Source organism: Podarcis filfolensis, assembly GCF_964270895.1.
Source record: "Podarcis filfolensis genome assembly, chromosome: 14".
Lineage (NCBI taxonomy): Eukaryota > Metazoa > Chordata > Lepidosauria > Squamata > Lacertidae > Podarcis > Podarcis filfolensis.
Genome location: NC_139616.1, coordinates 20,971,506 through 20,987,269, shown reverse-complemented (window position 1 = coordinate 20,987,269; position 15,764 = coordinate 20,971,506). Strand labels below are relative to the sequence as shown.

At 40.3% G+C, this 15,764-nt stretch overlaps 1 protein-coding gene and 1 long non-coding RNA gene across 7 annotated transcripts in view; one reads left to right on the top strand and one right to left on the bottom strand.

Annotated features, from left to right (window-relative positions):
* Positions 1 to 518: 518 nt before the first annotated feature.
* Positions 519 to 12,105, bottom strand: LOC310749756. Its single transcript, XR_014541741.1, has 2 exons — positions 11,830 to 12,105; positions 519 to 5,195 (listed from the first exon to the last, which is right to left on the bottom strand). It is a non-coding gene; the product is annotated as an uncharacterized lncRNA (long non-coding RNA).
* A 74-nt stretch (positions 12,106 to 12,179) lies between these two features.
* The window catches only part of LRRC28 (leucine rich repeat containing 28), a 50,434-nt gene continuing 46,849 nt past the window's right edge, over positions 12,180 to 15,764 (top strand). For 2 of the 6 annotated variants that reach the window (XM_083586892.1, XM_083586893.1), the window contains exons 1-2: positions 12,181 to 12,322; positions 14,807 to 15,030. In XM_083586892.1, the coding sequence (XP_083443018.1) occupies positions 14,839 to 15,030 (192 nt within the window). In that variant the 5' untranslated portion in view covers positions 12,181 to 12,322; positions 14,807 to 14,838. Of the gene's footprint in view, positions 12,530 to 14,806; positions 15,031 to 15,764 lie in introns of those variants that run through there. The other 4 variants (XM_083586890.1, XM_083586897.1, XM_083586891.1 and 1 more) reach the window with 4 other exon arrangements.

The following is a 15,764-nucleotide window of genomic DNA, read 5'->3' as shown; positions in this document are numbered from 1 at the left end:
CAAACTTTTGAGAACTGAGATAGCCAACAGGCATGTGGGTGACACTTGGGCCCTCCTCCACTCAGTCAAACCTATCTTCAGAAATGTTCCAACAGCTTCATGTGTAATGAAGATAATATAGTGTGGCTGTTAAAAATAGGACTGCTTGCAAATTCCTTCAAGAAATGTTTGACAGGGCTAACAAGGGATGCCAGCAAAATAAATACATAAACCTCTTCTATTTCTGCCACAGCCCTTTCTGAGCTGTTGAAAGACAGTAGTCCTTATAGACCAGCTTTAAACTGGTGGTAAAATCTGTGGAAATGATGGTATCACAGAAGGGACTTGAAAAGCTACCACTATCATGTTAAAGGTTTTTGTTGATGTTCTGCTACTTATGTTTCTGGGTGCCCCACTTCCCAAGTCTGTAGAAGTTTCATGAGCAAAACTATCCCAGTGTGGCTTCCTCTGAATGTGGGCAAACTTAAAGCATTTTTTGTATAATTTGCTTTACTTGCAAACATACAATGAAAGTGTACTTCTTCACAAAACACATCTTTGATTTGTGTTAATATATATTTCAAAATTCTGTTGTATGCTGAAATGCGGTATATAAGTAAAGAAAAAAGGTAAAGGTAAAGGACCCCGGATGGTTAAGTCCAGTCAAAGGCAACTATGGGATGTGGTGCTCATCTTGCTTCAGGCTGATGGAGCCGGCGTTTGTCCACAGACAGCTTTCCGGGTCATGTGGCCAGCATGACTAAACCGCTTCTGGTGCAACAGAACACTGTGATGGAAGCCAGAGAGCACAGAAATACTGTTTACCTTCCTGCTGCAGTGGTATCTATTTATCTACTTGCACAGTTGTGCTTTCAAACTGTTAGTTTGGCAGAAGCTGGGACAAAGCAACGGGAACTCACCCCGTTGTGGGGATTTGAACCGCCGACCTTCTGATCAACAAGCCCAAGAGGCTCAGTGACCACAGCGCCACCCACTCCCTATAAGTACATATATAAGTATATTTTACGTTAGTGTATAAGTACACTTGTATAAACAATAATTTGTGGAACTTGCTGCCATAAGACTGGGGTGATGGCCCCAAGTTTTATCTGTCAATGCCTGTATATATTTCATGGGAATCTATAAAGAACCTCCAGATTCAGAGGTAGTATGCCTTGCCCTTTCTGCCATTGGGGAGCAACAGGGGGCTGTTGCTTTCAAGGCCTGCTGGTGTATTTCCTGGAGGCACCTGGCTGTCCATTGTTGGAAAGATGCTGCTGGACTAACTTTGGTCTGATCCATCAGAGTTCTTTTTAGAACAAAGAAGCACCTCTACAAGGCAGCAAATTTTCTATGTCTTGGGCTCACCAACCTCTTTAGGCCTGTGGGCGCATTTGGATTTTTAAGTAAGTACCGTGGGTGCCACTCCCTCTGGTCTCTTCCTTCCAGTTTTGTGGGCTGTGGCTTTGTGGGCAGCTGGGGGAAATCTCAAATGCACTGTTGTGCCTACAGGTGCGACTTTGGTGACACCTGCTCTATCAGTTATCCAGAGAGAGCGCTTGCACCCTCAAGGGTGCTTTCAACCAGTCCACAGCTTGCTGTTTGCCTTTTTCTGGCAAAAATGCTTCAGACATTTCTCTCTCACACACATACACACAGCTACTTTTCTTAGCGCTCTCTCTCTCTCTAAGAGGCAGGGTGGTGGTGGAGAGAAAGTGCTTCCCCAAGTTCTGATGGGTGTCTCTTATTTGGAAACATAAGATTTCTTACTATCCTTGGCTTCCACTAAGAAAGAATTAACCAATAATTCTGGACTTTTAATCAGCACTCTAATCAACCAAAATTTGGTTGGGGCAGCATAACCCTAATGTTAGGCCATAAAATGACATGATAAACCAATTCCTTTCCCTCTCCCTCCAATTTCTTTTAAACAAAGTATAGAAAGGAAACTGGAGGGGGGTATTTAGTTTGAAAAATCAGAATGACTTATCTGAAAGTTTATCAGAGTTCTCCTATTCCATGTCCATGGGAGTTCTTACCCTGAAAATATATATGCCACTAATAATCCCCATAGACTTCAGCATGTTGCAGAGATTTTAGGATGTGAGCCTAGGAGGGGAATATAAAAATAGGCATGCTAGCTGCAGAACAACAAACTTTGACAAGGAGTTCCAGGGACAGCTGTAATACTTAAAAAGGCTTCATGGGCAAGAGAGTTTACTCTGCTTTGGGCAAACTGCCTTGTGAGCTTCGCACTCTCTTTTGTCACAAGGTTTAGAAAGGAACGCAGTAACTAATAGTTGTAAAGCTAAATATTCAGAAAACTTCAAGGCAATTACACCCCCCTGCCCTGCACCATTGTAGCTCAGGATATGTTCACATTACTGCTTATTCTGCATCCAGTGCACTCCCACTGCTAATTTTTAAAGACACATTCACATCACATTAGCCATAATCCAGATCGATCCTGTAGTTTCCTGACAAATACCAGTGTTTAGTGCAGTACCCACCCCCCGCAACAAGCTTCAGTTGTGACATTTCTCCATGAAGCTTGCAGCAGAGTATGCAGGGTTCCCAGGAGGCCTCGCATCCAGGCTCTGGCCAAATCCAGATCTTCAGTACTGCTACGGCATCACATGGCTAAAGATCACAGTATCTCAAGAAGGCACCTTTATGGAAGTTATTGTGATATGTAACTTCATTTAAATTCAAATAAGGCAGCAGACTAACCAAGTAAATATCCTTTTGTTAGTTGTCAGCCCTGTTGTTTGGAATGACAGCATAAAAGATGAGAGGACCAAATAAGGATACAGCTGACTGGGTGTCTCTTGTTCCAGTTCTAGCTTGCCCTCATTTTCCACTGAAGCACCGAAGTTCCTTTTTGAGTGTTTGCTGTGCACTTTCTTATCCCAAAATTTAAGTGTTTTGTTTTTTGTTTTTTTACTTAATGGATGAAAAGAAAACCTAAGAACAGCTGCTTGTGTGTTCTACCAACAGTCATGGATGAATACATCAATTTCAGTTTCTCAATTTTCCAGTTTTAAGTTCAGTTCTCCACATTTCCACATGTTTGCATTAAAAAAGAAAAGTCCTCATGAAAATTCATAAGCATTTTAGTGCAAATTTCTCCTGATAGGCATCTTTATAAAGCCATTTCCCTAAACATACTGCACTTTTGTATATTATATTCATTAATGTTTGCTTTTTTATGTACATTTTATCCTAGTCTGTGCGTTTTTGTACATATTACTTGGCTGAAAAACTGCATTGCAAAACTCAGAGAAGTGCCAGTTTTGAAGGATGGATGCATTTTGGGTCTCATTTTGTTTTGGAAAGTGCAAATTACCAGATTTGTCTTTGAGTGTGAACTAAATTGAATTTATTCCCCATCCCTACCTACCAACCTGTGGGTGCACCAAACAAATAAACAGAATGTGACCTTGGAGCATCTCCATGAATTAGCAAAGAAGCTGATAACTGAACACAACAGCAACCACAAAGAAACAAAAGGTGTATTGGATTTTGGCATAGGTAGATGTGCCTTAAATTGTAAATAGGTATGCCCTTCAGCAGAGGAGGAATAGTGGGGAAACAATTAAGCCCAAGGACATCCATTATGTTTGGGTGAACAAAGATGAAGAGTGCTGTGGTTGGTGTCAGTTCTTCTTGTTGGATATTCTCTGTGTGTGAGAATCATTTGTTCCAGAAACAAAGAAGAACAGAGAAGTTTCAAGAAGCAGCAGAAGGCTGAGACTGTTTTGTCTATGCAATGACGTTTTCTGTGGGAATTGTTCTATGGACATGTGCAATGTGACAGGAAGTACTGATAACAATGGTTCTGTGTAACTTGTGTAATTTGTTGTGAGTCTCTGGCTTGCATCTTGCGGTGAGAGCAGAGAGAGAGGCTTGGATCCTTGTTGGACTCTAAGCATGCCTTGACCACGGCAGTGGTGAATGTATATATTTGCTACCAATATGCTTTTATGCCTGTCAAGTAAACCTCTACACTTGACTGAATCTTTATGGCATCCATGAGTGTTTTTTGCCTACTGTGTGTACCTTCAACCCCGAAGACAATTCCAAGGAAGGAGCTGCGTTGAGATGTAACTCTGCTGAGTATGGCTATTGGCATACACACAGCGAAAGTGATGCCAGAACCAATCCTTCTAAATCATCCACCAGAGGTTGATGGATTGATCCAACACTTATTTCGAAGGACTATTAACTTTCAGTTGAAGAAATCCAGAACTAATTTCCTAATCAGGGACAAGATTTGGGATGAGATGAAACTAACTAAACTAGCTAGTTGTTTACACAAGTAAATAAAGCAGCTGGTGTAAAGGGAGTGTCCAGGCTGTTGCTATTTTTGAGTGGCATTCAGTCACTAGCAAATTCAGGTGGTGTCATTAAATTTGATTTGTAACTCTTGCACAATAAACCTGCTTTTCTGCAACCCTAGGCTCTTTGCAATAAGGAAAGTGAGAGGGGAATGCCCTAGAAAGTTTGTCATAAGAACTGCTTGATGAAATGATATATCAACTCTCGGTAAACAAATAACAGTGAATACTCAGTAAATAGTTGCCATCATCTACTCCCCCCACCAAAAAAAGAAAACCCTTTGTGTAAACAAATCAAGATAACTGCTTAATAAACAGTTCATCTGGAAGCAATCAGAGAATGTCCTATTTTAAATGAGGGGAATTTCAGTAACAGTGTGCTTAAATATTATCATTTGTATAACCTTGGGAGTTCAATAGCATTCCACAGTTCAGTTCTGCAGCTCTGTTAAATTATTCACTCATATCATTTTACAAAACTGTTTCAGCTCAGCAAAGCAATCTCTATTAAGGTGTAACTTACCTATATGCAAAATGTTCCTGTGCCAGCTCTGTTGTTAAGCAAATTGAGCATGTTAATGTCTTACATATATTAAATGCTAACTATGCACCTCTCTGTCAGATCTCTGTCCCTCAGCCTGGAGCCAGTATGTCTCTGCCTCTTCAGGGCTGAAGTCCTTAAACAACAATGTTTTTGTGGCCAGTGACTCCATCAGCATTTATACAGAGAGCAGTGTCCAAAAGAAGAGAACAGGATCCAAAAAGTTAAAAGCAGAGGTCTGAAAGTGCCAGCTGTTTAAGCCATTGAAAATAGTCCGGATTTGTTTTTAAGCAGAGGAGTGGAAGTGATTCTTTCTTAGAGAACAGCCAGTATTCATCCTGAAATTAATCAAGATTCAGGCTCACAACTCAGCCAACTGTGCAACACTATGATATACTATCATTACTTATTATACGTTTACCTTTCTGTTTCTTCAAAGAGCTCAGGATAACCTAAATGAGACACCCCTAATTGACACAACTCTGTGAAGCAGGTTAAGCTGAGAGTTACTGGGTCTAGAACACCCAACAAGCTTGGGTGTCCTAGACCCAGTAACTTACCAAGTGGAGATTTCAGCCTAGATTTACTCATTCTGAAGTTCGACACCCTATGCAATACTGGAACTTGGTATTCCACTCCTACAGCAAGTATGCAGAAACAGGGATGGCAGCAGTTCACCAGGATCTCTTTGATTCTGCAGTCCACTGTTTAATGTTGCCTTGAGCTTTTTATGAGAGGAGGGATATAAATTATTTAAATAAATAAAATGCTGATTAAACAAGATAGTTATTATCTTTAGTTTGCGGATTGGTGTGAAATAAGTACTATGTTTGGACCTTGTCCTTGGGGCCATTTCATTTAAGGAACTTGCACCTGTTGTCCCAGAGCTTCTCTAAAGGTCCCAGGTTAATTTAGCACCACAAAGATCCAAGCAAGGACAATTAACACATTTCCAAAAGTACATGTACACAGAGTATCCCATTTAATAACAAGCTGGCAGCCCAGTCCTCAAAATAGGACTGTAGTGCCACAGTCATATGTTTCATTGGCTACCATGGCACAAGCACAGCCAGGAACCATCAAATCTGCATGTATGCTGCATGTGCTTTACTGTCCATTCTCTTTTGTATTGTAAATAGGAATGAACCTTTCCATCTGCTGTGCCAGGCTTTAGTTATTTGAACATCACACTTTCTTGCATGTGACTTTTTTGGATTGGGGCCACTAAAAATGAAATTGTCATTTTAATATATTCTATGCAGGGATGTTATATAAGGGTTTATGTTGGACTGAATCAAATTTACAGTCTAATCTGCTCAATGAATCTCCAATCTAGCTCTTCAGGGCTTCTGGTAGATTTCTTTCCCAGTATGGCTCTCACAGCTGGGACCTCATATAGCCATAGCAAGTGCCTCAGCAGAGAGGGCTTCTCCACTTGTTAATTATTCATTTTTATACCATTATGTGGATAACTAATATTAGAATGCAGTTTATATAAGTGTTTTGTTTCACAAGAACTAGAAAACTAGAAATGGTGGGTGAGGGGTAGATCCAACAGTTTTTTGTTTGTTTGTTTAAAAACTTCTATCTGTTTCTATAACAGACACAGTAAATGTAGGAGCACATTGTCACACTGCTGTGTTGGAGAACGTAAATTCAAAGCAAAATAAAACAAGAATTATCCCAAAGTATTCCTCCAGAGATTTCCATGTATGGATGGGGAATAAATCTAATCATCACTTTTGTTTACTTATAAAGTCAAATAAAATCCTACAATGTTGCAAAAAAGGTGTTTGGCTCTGTTTGAGTTTTTGTTGCCCATATTTGTTCAGTTTTCCTTCTAAGGCTATATTCCAGATTTGTTGATGCCACAATTCAGTAGCTATGGCAGCCCTGCTTTTTCAGTTTCTTGCTAACTGAAGACATGCTTAAAATATTAATTGTTCTTTGTATGATCTATTTCCATCAAAAATAGACAGATCTAAATGCGCATCTTGCTATAGTTTGTCCAATTAATGTCTCACATTCCTTTGAAACTTTCACCAGAACCATACTATCACGTCACATTCCCACTACATATGAAAAATTTTGTCCATCTCTTCACATCCACTCCTCTATTAAACATAACTAAGTTCTTTCTTAGACTCATAGTAGGTCGGGATCCACAAGTGGGTAACTCTCTGACCTTGGCTAGCATCACCACCACTTTCTTTTTGTTGTACATCTTAAAACAACAACATGGAAGTGTAGCATTGCAAAGTAGCATATGTATTTCAGATTTGTGGCAAATTGGATATTGGAAGGTTCATCTTTTCTCCCTCTGTATGGGAAGCTGCCCCTACGCAATGTAAAAGGTGAAGGCACTCTGTTGTCCTCCTTTGCATCTGGATATCATAGAATCATTGAGTTAGAAGGGACCCTGAGAATCATCTGCAAATGCAGGAATATGCAGTTGTCCCTTACGTCAGACATAAAAGGAGAAAAATGGAGATAAGCAGAAAATAAACTGGGTCCTATGTCACACGGTTGGGATTAATTAAGGTTGAAGACTACTGCTGAAAATCACACCTGGACTGGGTAATTATTGTAGCTACAGGAGACTGTTCTGAAGAACACTTTTAAAATATTGTTTTTCCTTAAAGCTCTGTTGTAGTTGCTGCTGACTGTGGCAGGAAAGGTAGCTAAATAAAGGTCTTTACAATATCTGTTGTGTGACATGCAGACATCTGCATACTTTAAAAAGCACACAACCTTGAAATGGTTCAGCGGTGGCCTGCAGAGAGCGAAACAATTCCTAACAAGGCTGCCAGTCTCCACCTTCTTTTTTACATTTTGGCCTTTAAAGGTTTATACTGAAGTACACTTTGCTCCCCAAGAGATTCCAACTGAATATCATTTATGTAAATGCTGTAAACAAAATGGAAATGTCTTGGATACTTTTTTTTGTACTGGGGAGAAGTGTTAGTATAAAGTTTGACAGTGGTTGTCCTTTCAGGCATGCCAAGCTTGGATTATTTTCATACCACAACACAAGTGTAGCTGGAAGCACACACTTGCAGTGCCGTCCCATGCAAGTTTATTCACAGTACAGTATTCAATCAAATCCATGGGGTTTGTTCTCAGGAAAGGCCTGAACTGGAGCACGGTTTTGACACCCTATTTTAAAAGTGTAACTATGTATATGCATAACACAGAAAACTGAACTCCAATTTCCTGTTTTTCAACTGTCTCTGTCGTGAGTTTGTATGAAATGGGCATTGTTTAAAATATTCTTATTTATGAGTAAGTTTTCAAATGTACAGTACTTCTTTGAGAACTTTGGAATTGTGGAAAAATCAGAAGCAATGTACAGTAGTTGGAGAAATCCAGGTAGAAGTTTATCAGTGTTACATTATATGCCACCAAGAGGCCAGGCATACTCCTCTTTGGAAATCTTATCACTCACTTTTCATACTGTGTATAACTGGCCTGCTTTTAAAGGACGGTCAGGGCTTGAAGCTGTTCCTGATCTAACCAGAGTCTTTCATGGACAGGCATCCATAAAACATCTGTATGTTTCCCTCCATAGAGCAAGTAGCAATTGTGGGAGAATTTCCTAGCATTATAATCTCAAGCAAATTCAGGAGCCTCTATGACTCTTGATCAGGGGTAGGCAACTTAAGGTCCGTAGGCCAAATGCAGCCCAATCGCCTTCTCAATCCGGCCCGCAGACAGTCCAGGAATCAGCGTGTTTTTACATGAGTAGACTGTGTCCTTTTATTTAAAATGCATCTCTGGGTTATTTGTGGGGCCTGCCTGGTGTTTTTACATGAGTAGAATATGTGCTTTTATTTAAAATGCCTCTCTGGCTTATTTGTGGGGCATAGGAATTTGTTCATATTTTTTTTCAAAATATAGTCTGACCCACCACATGGTCTGAGGGAGGGTGGACCGGCCCACGGCTGAAAAAGGTTGCTGACCCCTGCTCCTGATGAACACACACACACAACCCCAATTACATCTAGTTACGCCACCTAGTTCATTATACACTATATATATATATATTGGATGTTGGACAATAGATATGCAACAGCGCCATCTGCTCTTCAGTGTAGAGTACTGTTCAAAACACAGAAAGTGATTTTAAAACTGGTCAGTGTAAACAACATTGACAGTTCACTGTTCTTAACGCTCAGTTAAGCACTGCTGCATCAACAAAAAAAATTAACAAGATAATCTAGGCATTACTGTATTAAGTTAAAATAAAGAGGCACTTGCTCTTCTGTTATTTAGGTTACAATACTGTAAAACTACAGTATTACATGTTACTGTACAAAAATGTATAAGAAAAAAGGAACTGGGTACTTTATTTCTAGCTCAAAGAATAAATTTCAAGCAATTGTTCTGGGGTTTTGAGCCATTCTACTTTATTGATATACAATTTGTCTTGAGATGGAAGGGAAAATACACACACACACACACACACACACACACACAAACACACACACGATGTGAACCCTATTGTGTAAAACCTATTTTAAAAGTCTTGGTAAAAGGTATTTAACAAGAGCTGTGAAGTAAAAACTTCACCATCCTGACACTCTTGAATTGCATAGTAACTTCAGGGAAAAGCAAAGGAAAGTATTACAAGGTGGATTTTAAAATAATGGATGAGATAATGGAAAACTCCATATGGTATTTCAGAAAAAATATGTGGCATTAGCCCTGTTCTTTCCTAGTGACCTAGCATATTAGGATTCAACTCTGAAACTACATGTTGTGGTAATGTATTTTTAATCATCTGCATCTGTAGAACTGAAGGCAAATCTTATTTCACTTATTTTATCTATTTCTCCTTTTCAGAACAATACAGTAATTACTACAAAATACAGTTTATTACAAATTTGAGAAAATCATTGGAACTTTTCTCAAGTTTTCTCCATTCCAAACCTGAAATTTACCTATCTTAGGCACAAATAGGTTCAATTCTAGTAAAATCAGTGAACACCATTTACACAATTAGTTGAATATTAAATGAGCTAGAAATCAAAGTAATTACAGTGGTACCTTGGTTTTTGAATAGCTTAGTTCATGAACAACTTGGAACCCAAACGCTGAAAAACCGGAAGTAGGTTTTCAAACTTTTTTATGCTTTGCATTACATGCTTTCTATGGAAAAGTGCACCTTGGTTTTGGAACACTTTGATTTTGAAACAGACTTCCAGAATGGATTAAGTTTGAGAACCAAGGTACCACTGTATTAGTTTCATTATTTAAAATGATTAAATTTTATTGCAGGACCCAGATAAATATGAAAACAGTTCAGGTGGTAGAGCATGAAACTCTGTGGGTTTCAGCCCCATGTTAGGTAAAAGATTCCTTCATTGCAGGGGGTTGGACTAGATGACCCTTATGGTCCCTTTCAACTCTACAATTCTATAATTCTCAATGAGAAGGTTTAAGCTGCCCCAGTTCTCCTGGTTCTTAAGAATAAACAGAGAGACCGGGGAAGATGATGGCATGCTTAGCATGAAGTTGCATTATGGCTTCACTCCAGGTACTAAACCAAACAGAAATAACTCGTCATCCACTTGGTACTTGCAAGATCAAATTTCCTGCTACTCAACCTTACATGTGAGTGTATATAGCACAATAAATCCAGTGTAACTGTCCTGTGGGCAGCTAATTGAGAATGGATGGTGAGGCAGTCCTGTGGAGCTATGATGATATAAAAACAATAAGGAAAATCTTAATTTCACATTTCAGCAACCTAGCTACTAGGTACTCTATTCTGAAGAACAGATGAGAATGAAAGGGAATTCAGGGTGCAACTGACAACCTTCTGGCTTAAAATATTATATTTCATGGTATACATTTATACAGGGCATGACTTGGAGCGCAAATACCACTGCTCTGGTGAAGAAGGCCCAGCAGAGAATTTATTTCCTCAGACTTTTAAAGAAGAACAATCTGAGTGAGAGACTGCTGGTGTCCTTCTACCGAGGCTCCATAGAGAGCATTCTTACATACTGTATTTGTGCTTGGTTCTCCAGTTGTACAGCTAGGGAGAGGAAGGTGCTCCAGAAGGTCATAACCACAGCACAAAGGATTATTGGTCAACCTCTCCCATCCTTGGAAGAATTGTACGGTTCCCGTTGTCTTAGGAAAGCAAACAACATCCTGCAGGATTCATCTCACCCGGGATACAGTCTGTTTGCACTACTGCCGTCTGGCAGGAGATATAGAAACATCAAGTCAAGGACAAATAGACTGAAAAACAGTTTCTACCCGAGAGCTGTGGCCCTTTTGAATGCTGTAACTCGATAGTGTGACTTGGGAGATTGATGGGTGTGGGTGTGGGTGTGGCTGGAATGTGGTTTGTGGGTTGTTGTTGTTGTTTTGCTTTTGTTGTTTTTAAGGGATGGCATCCAATTTCGTTGCACTTGTGCAATGTTGCACGTGTGTAATGACAATAAAGAATCTATCTATCTATCTATCTATCATGTTTAACACATGAATCCCAGACTTGTCTTGAAAGAAAGACTTGTCAAATTTTAAGGAAATTGTTGTTCGAGTTCCTTATTTGCTGTTTCCCGTTCCTTATTCAGTCAGAGGTGCAGAACTTCCTTGCTTACGCAAGAACTGGCAGAAATGTATCAGCAAAAATATTTTTAGTTTTTCAGAGGATTTTCCTTTTAAATTTCCCTTTAATTGTTGGGCAATTTCCATCCCCACCCCGAATATATATACTGAAAGTCCAGCCGTGAAAAACAAGGACCTTAAAACAGGTGAGGAAAAGAAGGCAAAATCTCCCACAGTGGCAACACACCTGAGGCTTGCATACACACCATACATCTGTTATTTGCGGAGTTTGAAATTTTAAAGCATATGGGAGGGACATTTCCCTCCCCATCCGAAAAATCTGGGCTACAATTCCCAGCAACCCTAAACTAACTAGCGAAGGGGCAGCAGGGATGTGATTTCATGGCGTACCGTTTATCCATAGCCAAGTCTTCCCCTCAAGAGAAACTGGAGGCCGCGCTGGCTGAGGGAAAAGAGCGGTTATGGGCGTGGCCCCGCACGCACGCGCTCTCAAGTCTCTCAAAAAAGGCGGGAAGAGCTCAGGGACAATGCCAGCAGGACAAGCTAGGTATGGGACCTATGGAGAAGGAGAGGGCAAGGCCACGCATGCGCCCGTCTCGCGCCCGTGCCCGATTCGAGAGCGCCGCCCGATTTATTCATGAAGACACGGAGCGGAAGAGCCGCGCGAGTAAGCTCTCGCGCGACTTTCTGGGCCCGCCCCTTCCAGCTTCCAATCAGCGTTCTCCCCCCACTCACTCTTCTTTCCCCCGCTCCTCCCGTTCGTTAACCGGATGTTGATGTTAGTTGGTGTTTCCCCCCCCCATCTGCCCCGCCCCTTCTCTCCCCGTGTTGTGCTGAGTGAGGGCGCTTCCTATTTTGGGCCCCCCTCAGCTTAGAAACGCAGGTGAGTTGCGACGCCCCCTCGGTGCCCTCCCTTTCCCAGCGGCATATCCAGCGAAGTGAGGAGTGAAGAAGAGACGGCTTTTGCTTCTCCCTTCTCTGCCTCCCGCTGTCGGGACAAAGGCGTTGTTGCCATGGAGACGTGTGAGGGGGAATTAAGGGCTTTCTTAGCCACCCATCCCCGTCCCCCAACAACGGTCTCTCTTTGACTGTGATTAAACCGCATTTAGGACATAAGCTCCCTTTCCTTCCTTCCAGGCTCCCCTTCATTCTCATTATTGTGTTTTCTCCCTCAGCCCCCCGCCCCTCGAAAAAATATTATTATTATTATTATTATTAATAGGCCTCTTATCGGGACATGTCGAGGCGGCTTGCAGCAAATAAAAATGGGAACCCTAATATTTCCAGAGGGGCTGGCGTGTTATTCTGTTACATTAAAAAATGGGAAGAAGTCTTGTGACATCTTATTGTGGCATAAGCGTTTGTGGGCAGAAGTCCACTTCAGTAGATGTGTTAAATGTTAAATCCTTGGTTGGCAGCTGCGTGTGTGGGGGCGGAAGAACTATAAATTTCAGAGAGAAGTTATATGCAAGCGGTGCAGGTAGAGACAATTGAACCCAAGCTAGAATTTATGCAGAATAAGCATGACGACTTTTACAGCATTATTGATTGGCAAAAATAATCACCTTAGCAATGCTGAGTTAATATTTATAGTGGGAAGGAGGAAAGGAAACTATTGACTCTGCAGACAAAAATGAATAGAGTTGAACTTCCTGAATAATTGTAGTTCTTCAGATTCACACTGGAGCTGCCTTCTGAAACTTCTTTGTTCAAATATGGCCACCTTCAGACCAATGGTAGAGTATCCTAGTAGGGTGAAATGTACTCCTTCTGCTTGAATTATGTCCAGTGTTATTTCCTGGTTTATGAATATCTTATGATAGTCCTCAGGTGGGATTTCCACATGTCATGGAACAAATGAAGCTGCTTTATATTATGTCTGAAAGTTTGTCCTTCTGCTTCAGGATCCCTGTATACAGCAGGGATAGCCACCATTGTGCCAAGTCCTACAGATATTTTGTACTTTGAACTGTCTTCAGCCAGCATCTCCAGTAGTCAGAGATGATGGAAGCTGTAGTTCACAACATCTGGAGGGCAGCAGTTATCTATTCCACTTTACTCTTGACTGACATCACCTGAAGATGTAGAGAATTGAATCCTATACATATATACACAAAGTGTGCCCTTTATTAGTGAACAGGCAGATCCATCTCCGGCTGCATATAGGTTGGAACAGAAGCTGTGACCAGTGTTAGTGTCATGCCACATATGCAAAGTGTGACACACATATGCATTCATTTTGTGACTTTCATGTAGACGTTTTTCCTCTGCCTGGAGTGGGGCCTAGCCTAGCCTAGTAATGGGGTTCGCTCAACTATAGATGATAGGCACTATTCAGAGGTTGCCTACCATGCAAGCTTCCCTTTTTGAGTTGTTTTAGGCTTGCATTGATATCTGCAAATAAATAAATGCCCCAGAATTTATCAAGAAGAAACATTGTCTAGATTGACAGAAAGGCTTCAGCCAGTCTTATCACCGTTTCTTCTTCCTTGTTATGCAATGATGTTCCTTGGTACCCTTCAGACCCTTTCCCTCCTGCTATTCCTTCTGATTTAGAAGAGTCTTGCAGTTAGGGCTGCCATCTGTAGAAGTTCTCCCTATCTGTCTTAGGAAAAGGAGTCCATGCTGGTTTTTTGACTGATTTAAATCCTAGTACTCCTGAAATGCACAAGATCATTCAGATAAATATATTTTGGGAGTTTGAAGCCTTAATATAAAATCTCCTGTGCCATAACTCTACTTGCATTAGCTTTTATGCTTGTGTGGTATAATATAGTCTGAAGACAGCTTTTACCTGTCTTGAAAGAACTGAAGGAAATTACTGTTCATGATGTGTATGCTTACCCCACTTTCTCTGCTAATAAACAGGCTTTTGAATAGTATTGGAAAATCTGCACAACTTATTTGCCCAGAGGCAACAGTGAAACAAATTAAGTGTGCCTTGTTTAGGTACACATAATGAGAGTGCATCCCCTAAACCATCTTCAGGAATATTCAAAAAGTCTTGTCTGTTTCCAGCCATTCATTACTTTCCTAGGCAAAAGAATTTATGTTGATGTCAAATACTAATAGTTCATTGATTGAAAAGTGCTTCTTGCTAACTAGTCAGATATCTGTTTTCCCTAAAGGTAGATAGATATACATGGCTTTAGATTTGAGATCTTAGTGCTGTATTTTGTTTCCCCCCCACACACAATTCCTTCGATTTCATATATATTTGGTTTCTACTTTTGTTACCTGTCTTTTGAAATACAGAGGGATGTAGGAATGTTTAAAATAAACAAGCATGTTTCAAAAAAATAGTGCTATGGGAAAACCAAGTAAGAGCCTTATTAAAACACTACTTGTCTTTTGCTTTCCCTTTTAGAAATGAACTTCTGTGATGTGTAGAGTTCTAACATGGTGGCTGGGACAAAACCTGTCATGGCATCAGAACTCTGTAAAACAATATTGGAGGCAAAGCTAGAAAAGCACAAGAACTTATTCTTAAATTACCGAAATCTCCATCACTTCCCTTTAGAATTGCTGAAGGATGAAGGACTGCAATACTTGGAGAGACTCTATATGAAAAGAAATTCATTGACTACCTTGGTATGACTTTTTAAAATGTACAACTAGCAAAATATTTGTTGATGCTTAGGGTCTATGTGGAGGACATTGTCCTTGAGTGTACCTTAATTTTTTCAGTATACTGTACCGTATGTAAATGTTAGCCATTCATTGATATGGGCGACAGTATTTGCACTTGGCCAATAACACATTAGGGACCTGACGTTGGAATAAGGAAATGTTTTCTGTATTGCCCTTGCCATGCTCTCACTGAAGTGGTTGGAGGCCTATGTATGGACCAGACCACTTCAAACTAGGTAGAAGCTGATATTCTTAAATGTCCCCTGGGTGGGAGATCCTACACTCAGAGAATGCTGCCATTTTTACCAGGTGCTCTTAATCATTTTGGCCAGTGCTGGGGCACAATCCTACACTGTATGTGTTTTTCACTGCAGATATAACTAAATTCTTCTAGGACTTCTCACTTGCACAGTGGTAACCAAGTCATCAAATTTCAGCTACTTAATTCCTACAGTTTTCATCTTGTATGCATGAAAAGCATATGGGATATAAAATACTCCCTGACATTTCAGTTTATTCCTATGTTTCTGGTGCTTCTTCATACCAGTCAATATGATGTGTTGGAAAACATTTAAAGGAGGAAAAACTTTGGGAAGCATGCCAAATTTTCTTTTTGAAAAGTTAAAAAGAAGAGCCTGGAATTAAAAAAAATGTATATTTCTGCCAGCATATTTTATTTCTTTTTGCTGTGGGGT